Raw genomic sequence first — 13,821 nt, forward strand, 5'->3', positions numbered from 1 at the left:
CTTTGATCTTGTGTTGGTCTGAAGTCCTTGAAAATAGCAAAAGCAAGGAACAAAGATGTAACTGTCTGTGAGGTCTATAAGCACTTTTGCCAATATTTACAGACATAGTAAGCTTCATTGGCAGGGCTTAGGGACTTTGTAAATATGGTAAACCTGACTTTCACGAAGAACACGGGATGTCAAATAGTCATTTTGACACTTATACTCAAAAGCTGGAGAGACTCTGGCAAGTTTAAAATAGGTGCCTGTATGAAATTACGTTATAGAGTTATCTGTAAAATCAGTTTGACATACTGAATCAAAGCTCTTAGTTACTGGTGAACAGAAAATTGATGTATTTTAAGTCCCATAACTGATGAATGACTTGATGGATTAACTACCAATTTTCTTTTTGAACTTTCCATCTCCTTAATAGTTGGATGTGGAATTTGAGGTTGAGAATAACCTTTTCTCTGTCTAAAAATATTAGGCAGTCTGCAAGAGAGAAAAATTGCATTTAAAATAGAATTGCAATCATAATACTTTGTCATGGATATATCAGGAAGAGAGATCAGGAATGCGGGTTAGCTAGGCCATAACTTAAGTTAATGAAGTTAACTTATTAATGATTATTTCTGGTCAGAATTCATTCAAGCAAGTTCCATCCCTTGTAATCTCTGCCATTTTATGGCAGAGGGCTGCATTTAATCCTGTCTTTCTCCAAACATTCAGGCTTGTCCAAAGACCAATTTATGATTCTCTACTTAGCTGAGAACTGAAAAGCCAAAAAAAGTGAATGGTGGACATGCTATATCAAACATGGAAGAATTTTAGAGAATTTTCCCACCCATGTCCTGAAAAAATCCAAATAAAACTGCCCAGAATACAATTTAGGTTAAGTTCACATGGGACGCACTTGCTATTACAGTTTTCTAGACTAGCTACTCTCATTTTCATATGTCAAAAATGTGTTCAATCGGAAAATTTAAACTCTCTTTCACAAATGCTTTTCTCTAATCTTGTGTCTAAATCCAGTTTATGAAGGAATCTGATCCTTTGTTGAAGACCTTTACTGGGCATCTGCCAAATTGCTACAATATTAATTTGCAACCTGGCCTCCAAATGGGTCCCTGGGCTGTTGAACGGAAGGTCTCAATGTTCCAGACAATCTGCCAGTGAGAAAAAATAATACTTTCTGGCTATCAAAAGGTGGTGACCATGACCAAGACCCTGGCTCTCTAGTGTTGTTTTATTCTGCTCTCAGCATACATCATAGAAACTGTTGTACAGAACAAAACAAATGGGAACTGACATGGAGAACATACTGAATAGGAGCTGGATGCAGAATGAGATCCTCGCAAAATATTTCCTTCTTGCCAGCCAGTTAGACATTCTGCTTTCTTATTCCTGTCAACATAGAGACATGTCTTGCTCAAGAAATGTTTACAAAGCAGATTATTATCACAACTGTTGCAGATTGTTGAAGGAAATTAGTACTTCTAAAAGAAATTTAGAGACAGCTTTCACTAGTTTTTCTCTGAACTGGAAGAGAAGCTCCTCAGCCTTCTCTTTATAAAAGGATAAATAATTTTACAGGCTAAAATTAATTTTTATAAATTAATTATCAAAATTATCAAAATATATAATACTTGCCTATGTTTGCATGTTTGGATCTCTAATTGCAATTTTAGCATGCAGACTTCTCTTCAAAGGGAAACTATTACTATATGTCATACTTAAGCATAATTGAGGTGTCACCATCATTTAAGAAATATTGCTCACATACCCTCCACCATCCACAGGCAGAGATAGAGAGGGGGAGCTACTGAGTGAGATGGTTTTTATTGCTGTGAGTCAAAGGCTGAGATTATTTGGGAAGACAGAGCTTTATAATAGCTGATACTACTGGTTTACAAAGAGAACCTTATACTCTAAGCTGAATCAGCACGGAAATTACGTACAATGATGAAAAAGCCACCTCACACTGTTCCAGATATATATTGGCGCAGCATGTTGAATAAGTGTAGTCCAGCTATTTGGATCTTTTATGTACAATAGTCCCTTAAACATTTTGCAGGTACCTCTGTGGTTCAGGTGACAGCCACTGATGCAGATGATCCTACTTATGGCAACAGTGCTCGAGTGGTTTACAGCATATTGCAAGGACAACCCTACTTTTCTGTGGAGCCGAAAACAGGTAATTTTCCATAAACTCTCTGCAGTAATGCTGAGAAAAAAGAAAATGTGCATTAAAACTTGCTAGGAGCTTATTAATGTTGTCTCTTGGTTAACTGAATATATTTGGATTCTGTTGATCTCTAATTTGTTTTTCTTCAGAATAGCTTATGAAAACCTGACATCTGAGCTATGTGATAAGCAGAAATTGCTGGAATGGGAATTTTTATATTATTGTCAATCTACCGCTTCCCAGGTCTGCTGCCTGTTGCTGTATTTCTGACTGATGAAAATTTCAAGATGCTTTGAGCAAGTGTTTTTGCAAATGTTTGTTTCAGAAATATCTAAATGTCACATAGACAGATTCCCTGAAAAGTAGATTTACTGCATGATCACCTCTCCATCCTACTTTTTAAACGGAAGTTTTTTGATGGGAAATGTATCTTTATTAGTTTGAAGATGAAAGCACTGTGCTTCCTATCCATATCTGATATAACATTTTGCTGCCAGTTTCAAAACAAATTACTGGTGAAACTTTTTTTACTATTTTAATGTAATTTTGTGAATACTTTAAGTCACAACAAGATGCAAAGTTTAATAATCTGTTGATTTAAAAAACATTACCCATTCTACTATACCATTTTATAGACCAGGAAAACAGGTTCTCGCTCTGCTCAGTTCACTTTGGTGCCTGAGCTGTCATTTACACCAATACGGAGAAGAGTTATAATCTTCATTTCAGAGATGGACAAGTTGAGACAAAAGAGAAATAAACTTTTTAGCCTATTGATCATAAACAATCTGGATAAGAACCAGACCTGAATCCCAATGCTATAACTGAAAGATCACACTCTATTTAACAATATCTAAATTTGTAGTAATAATTAATATAATTATCTTCATATTGCAACAGATCCATCCTCAGCAGGGATATGCAGCACTTTCTTTTTTCCTCCAATGAGCATGCTTTATAGTGGTTTTCTCTCTGTGTCTCTCTCTCTCTTTACATATATCTACAACATATATTGTCATGACTACAGACAGCCCTTGAACAATAATATGGTAGTTTCTGCTAAATCAAAATCTTTAAGGATTCAGACTGAAATGTTTGCATACATTTTCACTTTGACATGATACTCAGATTTCCTGTGTGCATGATAATTATCTTCCAAATGATTGGTTAATATTGCCTGGCAATTTAGCTATGGTAGAAAAACAAGACGGCCAGAAAACCTGTGTAGAAACAATAACATTATGAAATTGTCTATTAATTGCATTTTAACATGTCTTGTAAAATGGGTGAAATAGTGTCTGACACTCTGTTTATGAAATAAATGTTTCAACCCAGAGATGATTAATGGCAAGTCCTGCATTCATAAGGGAAAAAAGAAATAAAACTCTAACTAAACATTCAACAAATATCAGATGAAGAGATATGTGTCCCAACGTGCCTCTCCTTTAGTTTGTTTATGTTTCCCTTGCTGCTGACACTAAGTGCTGGTGGAGTAAATGGCTGCTTCTCTGGAAATCAGAGTTAGCAGCTGTACTGTGTACTGAGCATGAAATATTCATAAAGTCATCACATTTTGAGAAGGCATATTTATTTTTGATCTATATCAACAGAAGTGAAAGGATGAAACACAGAGCTTTCTTCTGGTTTTCATTTCAAATCAATTAATTACAAATTATATGCAGATCATTGAATGGAAATAACAAAATCTACTTCAGTTATTACACTATTTCCATTAATAAATTACATACTCTTAATTACACTAATGCTTTAGAAGTAGGTATTGTTAGAGCAAATATATGGTAAAATAAGATTATTTCATATACATGCAGAGTGTGACGTGGTATCAATATTAATAAGAGTTAATGTGGTGAAAGACTATTCAAGACATTGTGAAATGAAAGTTGACCTTGAAATCTTAAAAATAAATGGAGAATATTTGGTTCTTCCTAGCTCTGAAAGAGTGGGAAATTAAACACAGAAGATGAGATCTTCCAGGGAAGGGAGTGTTAGCCAAGGCATTATGAAGTCTAAAGTTCAGGGACAAGATATTCGGAAAAACACAGTCATGCATGGCATTACCCAAAGAATCTCATACTAAATAAAAATCGGAGGATTTTGGTGACTACTTAAAATAAGCTTGTAGTACTTCAGTTTGACTCCAAGTCAAAAACTGTGATATTAATGTTGAAATTAATTCATCCCTCTTGTTGCAGTCATTGGTCTACCATTACCTTTCAAAGGCAAATTCAGCTTTCATGGTAATGTATTTGCTTGAGGAACCATTGACATACCTTGTCTTACTGCAGGTGTTATCAAGACTGCCCTTCCGAATATGGATAGAGAAGCCAAGGACCAATACTTACTAGTAATTCAAGCAAAGGACATGGTTGGGCAGAATGGTGGATTATCAGGGACTACATCTGTAACTGTCACCCTGACTGATGTTAATGACAACCCACCCCGCTTTCCACGACGTGAGTTACTGTGTAAAAATGTGACTTGGCAATAATTTTTTCTATACATTGTTGTTTTCTTTACTTGTCATGCTATTTCTAAACATAAAGTGCTCAGCTTCCATGTGAAATACGTCAAGAATCACTGACAGCAAGCTATATTATTATTATTACTACATTGGAAGAACCTTTTTTCTTTACCTAATATGTTTCAGATCAGTTGAAATTATGATGTACAGCAAGTGCATTTATTAATGTATTTTACTTGCACTCTGTGAATAAAAAGACAAGAAAAGGCAGACTCTAACAGATCCTTAGATTTTGCCAGCTGGACTTCAGAATGCATAGTTCTTTAACTTGATTCTTAATCCTTGATATTCCTTTGGCATTTCAGCAGGATTTCTCTTGTGCATGCAGTGTTTCATAAGGAGTTAATCACAGAAGAGCCAGAAAGTCATGTTCCCTCCATTTACTTTCCAAGGTGGCTCCCATCCTAACCAAATGAAGGAGTACACAGTTATATGCTCATACCTGAAGTGTTCAGTTTATTAATAGAATTCTTTCTGTGGTGTCTTTTTTTTTTTTTTTTTTAAAAAAAAAAAAAAGGCCTTTCTGAGTAAAATCAAAATAATGTGAATAATATATTCACATCCATTCTAGCCTCACCTCCAATGGTATAAAAAATAGATCTGTACATTATAGATTTCCTGTTATTTCAAGCCACCAACTGCTTGAAATAATAAAAGAATAACTGAAGTTATTTTTGAAGGTGAGGGTGTTATTAGCTACAGACTGCACTCAGGCTTTTGACAGCATATATATAATTTTCTACTTGAATGAAAAAGCTGGAGTTTTCAAGAAAGCAGATGGTACACTCACTTTTAAATAATTTAATATATATCAGTTTCTAGTCATATTCATATTGTGAACTGCCTAATCAAGATACACAGCTGTAAAATAATGAGAGGTTATATTGATATGATTTGACTTACTTGTTTTTCTTCCTCTTTTGTGGAAAACAAAGTAAAATATTTTCTACATTGGAACTCTGTAGCAGGCATTCACCTCATGATCTACACTTAAGTTTTGAATTATGTTTTTGTATCTTTGATTTGTACTTCTCTCATCATAGCAAGAAATCATGCTCATAATACTTTAAGTAGAGTTCATCACAAGGAAAACCTAGCAACAAAAGGTCAATTCTATTTTAAACCAACAAATATACAATTCAAAAAAAGTTAGAAAGCTAGATTTTTTTTTTTTTTTTTTTTTTTTAGCTGACAGTCCCAGAAGACTCTGAATTCATTAAACTTTTAAATTTACAGGATCATATCAGTATAATGTTCCAGAGTCTTTGCCAGTGGCCTCTGTGGTGGCCAGAATAAAAGCTGCAGATGCAGATGTGGGACCTAATGCTGAAATGGAGTATAAGATTGTGGATGGTGATGGTTTGGGAGTGTTTAAAATTTCTGTTGACAAAGACACCCAAGAGGGAATCATAACAATTCAGAAGGTAAGTCTGATTTCTCTCACTGATTCTGTTTGGATATGTGCAAGATGATGAGAATATGAGCTTTTGTTTCTAAGTGCCTTATCTGCTGTAAAAGTTTCTATTGGCATATTTCATCTTACCTTCAGTGTGCGTGTGATTTTGAGCTTTTTAATTACTTGTTGTTGTTGTTGTTGTTGGCAATAGCTGTGCTGCTTTGATGAAGTTTGTTTAAAGTTCCTGTACATACAAGTTTGCATGGCAATCTAAGCTTTAGTCTCATTTATCTTTGCATTAAAGAGAAAATGTGAAGATATATCTTACAGTAAAAATGGAAGTTTCAAATACAAAATGGATCCCAAACATTTTTTTTAAAAAAGTATCTAACTGTATTTGGCTAATGTGCTGTTCAGAGGCATACATTACTAATGTTAAAATTATATATCAGTAAGAATAGTTGTTTTACAAGATAATATATTACAAAAATATTATTAAATATGAAATATTTAAATAAATATATTTTTACTCTTAGCTTTCTATATGCACAGTTAGAAAACTAATATTTTAAAACTTAAAAATCATGTTTATGTAAAAATATTAAAACTCGGTATTATTACCTAGCTGCAACACATTTTATAGAGTATCCTTCTGCAAAATAAAAGTGCACTGAAATATTTTGCATGAAAAATTACATTTTGAGCAGAACAGGAAAAAAAACCCAACACCCTAGACAGAAGAATCTCTTCTCATATAATTTTATACTCTTACTGTGAGAATGCTTGGCAAAGACAATACTGAATCTGTGGCCTTAACTCTGGTAAGTGATGTAATACCTCCTAAAATGTGAGACTGACTTGGCATTTTGGAATATGTGTGAGGATGTTCCTGAACAAGGACCTATGTTTGTAGTTAATATGATTCCATAGCAGATTTTTCTTCCCTGTATACACCTACCAGTTCTGTGGGGTTTTGGGGTGTCTTTTTTTTTTTTTTTTTCTGCATGATGTTGCAAAGAAATGGCTTAGTTCTCTGATGCCCTGAACACCTGCTGAGAGCTGGTAAGCATCCATAGATGTCATGGCAAATGGAAGATGTGCAGCACCCTTGAAAGATCAGGCTCTAGTATGTGTAATGTGAATCATCCTTTTTTAAGACAAATACATGCATCTTAGGCTCCTTGCAAACTGTGCTAATTTCTGCTTTGCACCTTTGAAATACAAGTGATGAAAAGTTATTTGTGTCTTTCTTCAACAGACAAATTCAATGTAACACCTTCGGTTTGCTCGTTTTAGGTTTTCAAGCAAAGATCTGGAAGAAATATGCCTGTTCTAGAGGGAGGGCATTTATCAGTGCCACAGTGAACAACAGTGAAACAGTCAGGGTCTTCAGTGTTCTAACGTGAGATCTGATTAATTCATTTTAATTTTTACTGTGCTCAGTGTTTGTTCCTGGAATATCCTGATTCCAGTGTTGTACTGTGCACCAAATAATTTCCATTCATTATTTCTATAGTCACTTTAGCTAGGGAGATGAACTGGACTTTTCAAGACTGAACATTTGTCTTCAGGAGTGCTCTGTGAAATAGTTGGACTGCATTAAAAAGATTACAAAATTTTGACCTAATGAAATGCTCCAATTTGCTTATCATTTTTAAACCTAGATAATGCTAAATTTTGACACCAGAATTCAAACTTTTTTCTCTGCAATGTTAGAACTTTACTCTAGTTTACCTACTATTAACTACTTTCTTTCCCCTGTCATATCCAAAGGGGAGTCCACACACTGACTGCCATTTCATTTTGGACTCCATGAAACTTGGTGCCTTGCCCAAGGCTGAAAGATCCTCCATGTCAACCTTGCAGATTAAATATCAGGGAACACTGGCTAAGAAGGAAGAAAGAAAGTTAAGAGCTCAAGCACAGTTACTAATAGGCAACTGTGCCTTTTTATTCTCTGAAGGACATGTACATTGAAGACTATTCATGACCATGTATGTGGGTTAAATGGGCATCAACCACAGAGCCTAACCTGCCAGATCACTATGGAGTCAGGCAGAGATTGTCCCTGCATGATAATGTGTGCTTGTTATTAAGGAATTAGGGAAGAAATAAAGTCTGTAGCTTGGAATCTGCCTAAATATTTTACCATCCAGCACGTGATACTCTGTAGACCTCTGAGTGCAATTAGCTCTCTCCTTTTCATGTCTGTGAAATCAGCTGAGGCACTGAGAAACAGCTCAGCCTCCAACTGCGTGCCCATCATTTTTAACTCGTGTGTATTTATGTGCTCAGATGACATGCCTGTGTACACATCAAGCAGGAAAATGCCAAGGCAAAGACTTCTGAAAAGGCACACTTTGGCTCTAAATGCAAATGCATACCTTAGCTTTGAAGACTTTTGCTGCAATCATACATACAAATCAGCAGCTCAGTCATGAAAACCACTGCCAGTATCGCTGAGCAGCTGAAGTCACTGCTCCATTCATTTTTGTGCTGGGTGTTGTGAGGAAAGTTTGACACCGGGTTATCAGAGTTCCACATGCAAACTGAGGATTTTATGTTTTGTTTTTAGAAGGATAACCATTTTGAGACAACTTCAAAAGGTGACTTCCTCACTAAAAATTAAGGCTTTTTTTAAACACATCAGGAGTATCAAATTTAAAACAAAAAAAAAAAAAAAAAAGAAAAGAAAATGTTTTCATGTAAAAAAAGAGAAGTAAGATTTAAGAATTCATTGAGCAAAGCTGAATTTTTGTATGCTCCACGTGAATGGAATATGAAAGAAAATACCCAAGGTTCAGCAAAAATTAATTTATAGATATATAAATATATAAATATATATATATATAAATTTAGGAAAATGAACTTTTTTGCAAAAGAGAGATACCAAGAATCGAGATATTAAAAAGAGAAAAGTGTTACATGACAAGGTATTTCCCAAGATTACTTGTATACATTTGGACACATTTATTCGCTGTGTCCTATGACACAGAGACTTCACAACATCAAAAGTCAGCAAGAAAAACTTAATTGTGGTTTTACTGTAACAGTGATCTTCATCAAAATATGGAGTGTATTCTTCCCTCATTTATATCTCTTCTGCATTCCTAAATCCAGATATCTTTTTGGCTTGCCCTGTTTAATCAGGGTGGATCTTTCTTTAAACAGTTTGAGAACCATGCTATTTTTCAAATATTATTAGTTCTGGTTGTAATTTTAGAGTGATAGCAGGACTGGGTATTATGTGTTCCTGAACATCCTGGTACTGTTGTTGCCCAGTACCTAATGTCAGTAAATACTAGCTACTAGGCTAAACCTCAGTTCAAGGTAACATTTTGACAATAGACTGGTACCCGTATAATAAATCACTTGAACACAGAGAATCAGACAAAGAAGAAACACTTTCTCTGTGTCCTGGTCTTTATCCCTCCAAAGAGTAAAGAGCAGGATGGTACTACCTTATGCAGCACAACTAAAGATCATGCATGCTGTACTGCTCTGCAATAGTTGTTGCTATGTGGCTTTTCACATGCTTGTGACACTTTATTTTTTTCCGTCCTGGTTAGGATGTTTGAATCAATGTTACATGAATGAGATGCGAAGTTCATGTATTCCAGCAAGTTGGTTAAGTTCATTCTAGGGAAAAAAAAAAAAAGCAACAAACTTTTTCAAAATAGTCTTTGGGACAAGGACTAACTTTTGATTGTGTATTTATGGCTTTAAATAATAACAGGAGGTTATGTCTGGCTGGAACAGATTTTTTGTGGGGTTAGTGAAGCTAGAACAGGAACTTGGAACAGGAACTAGTAAAAATGGTATTGAACCATTTACTTTTTTATTTGCACTAAAAAATAAAGTCTACCTTCTTCTGCAATACATTAACTGAGTTCATTGAGTTCATATAAAAAAAAAAAAATTATCCAGGATGTATCTGGGATGGTATGTAAAAGTGTGTAAGTTGTTTTTAGGATGCCATACTCTGTTTCCAAACTGCAATAGGATATGAAAAATGCTAGAAGACAAACCTTGTTTTCCAGAAGCTGGTATAAATCACAAGTGATTGGGACCCATAAGCACAGTTCAGAGTGTTATACTCAGCTTACAGGAAGGGAGGGAAAGTGGTGGGAAAACTAGCGGGGGTCTTTTCCTGTGACCTGCAATGTTCATACTGTTTGTTGCCTAGTAGCTTAAAGTCACCTTCCCATTTCTTTTTTTCTTTTCCCCCTTTCTCTTTTATTAAATGATAAAAATAAATAAATGACAAGGGGTTTTTTTTGTGTTTTTTGTTTTTTGTTTTTTTTTTTTTTTCAAATAAAACAGAAGAAAGCTCTTACTTTATTTTTCTGGAGATACCAGCTACTCAGAGTTCATGCTAGAGTTCCAATGTTGCAAATAATGGGAACGTTTGCCTATTCTCCACACCATAGGCATACTCTGTGTAGTGAATTCCTAAATAAAACTAAATTACATATCTAAGTTACTTTAAAACAGGATTTAGGAAAGCATTCATCTTAAGTGATCTTTTCAGAAAAAAAAAAAAAAGTACAGTTTTGAAAAAGAATTGGGCATTTATATTTCTTGAAAGTATTTGAAAATTTTATCCTAGCTCACACTGTGATTCAATTCTCCATCTGTAGAATAGGATCAATTCCTTCCTGTGATTTCATTTGTCATTTACATTCTGCTATCAATACTCTGCTAGTAAGGACTCAGATCATTTGCATAGCTGCATTTCACAGTGGTGAGAGTGTTTGAAAGAGTGTAATTTTTTCTGAATATACTGGAGTTTCAAAAAATGTGTTGGATTTGTCTCTGAAGTAGCAACCTTAGAACTGAAGAAACATTTGTGGATGTGAATAATGATTTGGTTATTTAATACAAAAAATCTGAAGGGTCTATGGAAACCTATGTGTGTACAATTTCAAAGTGGATTCATCTTGACTGTTCGCAGAATCCTGATTGTAATACACAGGAATGGAATCGTGACTTCACTTTCTAAGCAAAATGCATACACAAGACTGTATTTTTTGTAGCATTCAAAGCACTATTCCTAGAAATAATGCACTGGAAAAAGGATCGTATAAGTACAGATCTCACTTTATTCACAAAGTTGCAGGCTATAGTTAGACCTCAGTAATAATAATAGCTCAATAGCAAAACATCTTAAGATAAAACCCTGATAGATTATCTGTATCCACCTACACCTTTATCAAATACTTGATGCTTAAAGTAGTAATGGTAATTTAATAATAAAAAAGGCTGCAAGGCATATTTTTGTCATGTGTATCATATGTGACTTTTTGGAAGGCGATGAGATCTGATTCAAGACATTTTGAAGTCTGTGGAGAGATTTTAGTGGACATAAGTGCAAAAAAAAAGCCTGAAGACTCTATATATAGAGTTGTCATGTCTCACTGTAGCAAGTGACAAGCATTAAGAAGATTTTCCATGGTACAGTTCTTGCTCTCTTTGCCTTCATTTCTCCCCTGAATACACAGCCCTGCCACCAATATCACCAACCAATTTGAATGTTAGAAGGAAAAATGTGAAAATAGTGCTGCAAAGTACTTTCTCATAGGAATTGACTGCTAAGAGATTATTCTAAAACCTGAGTTCATTCTAGGAGTAATACTGGCAATTATAAAAATGGGGGTTTATGTATAAGCTTTTGAGTGAAAAGCTATCCTTCTATTATTGTTAACATTTGACTTTTTTGCAGCTAGAAAATTTTCTTTCAATTCTATATCAGAGTTTAAAATATAAGAACTTGAGACTTCCATAGTTCCTTTGAGAGATAATATGCATTTGTTTGATGTACTGTAGTTTTCAATGTAAAACTGCAACCGGGTTTAAAAATGGGATTTTCACCTCTGGAAAGAACATTATTACAAAGTTACCATACAAGAAAAAAATGAATATTACAGAAGTGGCCTTCCTGTGAATGATAACTTCATATCCAGCCTCTGTACTATAGATGACTTATTTTATAATTTCCTTTAGACAGGATAAAATTCTTATGCCTTAAGAGGAAAAAAAAAAAAAAAAGAAAGACCCCACAACCCCCCTATATTAGAGAAAGATGGATGGATCCTGCACTAGATCTCATCAGATAACACTAATGCACAAATTTTAACGAAGCTGTCAGGCCCTATTCACTGTACTGAAGGACTGTAGTATACCTTGTCCATTTACCCTTCAACATTGATGATTTGTACTCTGTTGACTTGGTATTCCATTATTGGAATCTTGTACTTTTGTTATACCAGGAAATAATGAAGGCATGATCCGAAAGCCAGTTAAATAATGGTCTCTGTAACACACACACACCAGTGGCAATTAGATAAGAAGAAAAAAAAAAAAAAAAAAAAAAAAGAGAAATATTTTCAGTTCACATTTTCAGTCTTTTATTAGTGTCTGTAGTATGCAATGTCTACATTATATTATCTATGAATTGTTGAAACATTTCCACCGGGTCATGAACTCTTGCACACTAATCATATCTTAGAGATTTAGTTTATTTTTCTCAGGTTATACTCTTCCTCAAAACTTGGTACCTGCATATTCACCATAGCATCTGAGGACGTGTTTATTATAGGAACAGGCTGAGAATGATAACCAGAGCTTTTGTCGACATTGTCACACCTCACAGGAGACAGACTCAGATACAAAGAACTAAAATAAAACAATATTACTACCCCTCTATAACACAATAACATTTAATGTCATAAAACCCTTTTGCCAGCCCGTACTTCCCCTCTTCTAAACACCAACTGTTCCCCATACATAAGTTAGATTTTTTTTAAATTTACTTTTCATTAACAAGGACCCTTATAGCTAGGGCCCTATCAGCAACACTGAATGCCACAAGATACTTGAGGGAAACCTAGGGCAGGATTCATTTGCTGAAAGCAGAAGTTTACTTCTTCCAGTTACTGAGACTCCTTTACTAGTGCCTGGTGAAAAAAAAAGCATTCACAAGTAGACCAGCTGATTTCATCCCTAGAAGAATTTTGCTACACTCACAGTAGGCACCATATGGTGGTTTTCTCAGATGTACATGGCCAAGTTAGAGTAGGTGAAACCTGGTCTTAGTAAGCAAGCCTGTTTAGGATATACATCTACACCACTGTTAACTTTGCATCCTTCTCTATGAAGAAATACCTTTCTAATGAAAGTGAGATTTGTGTATTCCCTACTTATCTAACACTCCTGTAATCCAGTCAAATAAAGAACGATCTCTTTCTACATTACAAAAATGAAATATGATTATTTAAATGTGCATGTCAGCTCTTGTGATAAACATTCAGGTGGAAACCACATTTTTATGGTTTCAGTTATTAAAGTTCTAATTTTGTCTCCTTTAATCAGTATAGAAACATGGGAATGTCTTTAAAAATTAATTTAAGTAATATTTCTTCATTATTATGCTTAGTCTATTCAAATTAAAAATGTACATAGTTTGTCCAATTACACATATGTTCCCTATGCACTTTTATTTTTTTCTCTCTATTTTTCTCTATTTCACTATTCAAAATTGTCTATTGTCTTTTTTTTTTTTTCCTTAGGATGACTGTGATGTTGACATTAGTATATCATAAGGAGCTATGTTGTCTTCAGTCTCATGATATCTTTCCATGTGTTTGATTAAGTATCCTTGTAACCTCAATTGTCCTATTTCAACAGATATCACTGATTAGTGAGAATAAATTAGCC

General features: G+C 34.5%; 1 protein-coding gene across 1 annotated transcript in view; it reads left to right on the forward strand.

The window, feature by feature from the left end:
- Positions 1-13,821, forward strand: part of CDH7 (cadherin 7) — an 82,828-nt gene that overhangs the window by 45,112 nt on the left and 23,895 nt on the right. Inside the window, exons 4-6 of the mRNA XM_082045354.1 lie at positions 2,057-2,176; positions 4,474-4,641; positions 5,946-6,133. Coding sequence (XP_081901480.1) covers positions 2,057-2,176; positions 4,474-4,641; positions 5,946-6,133 — 476 coding nt within the window. The remainder of the gene's footprint in view (positions 1-2,056; positions 2,177-4,473; positions 4,642-5,945; positions 6,134-13,821) is intronic.

The sequence above is a fragment of the Streptopelia decaocto genome, assembly GCF_964273445.1.
Source record: "Streptopelia decaocto genome assembly, chromosome: 2".
NCBI lineage: Eukaryota > Metazoa > Chordata > Aves > Columbiformes > Columbidae > Streptopelia > Streptopelia decaocto.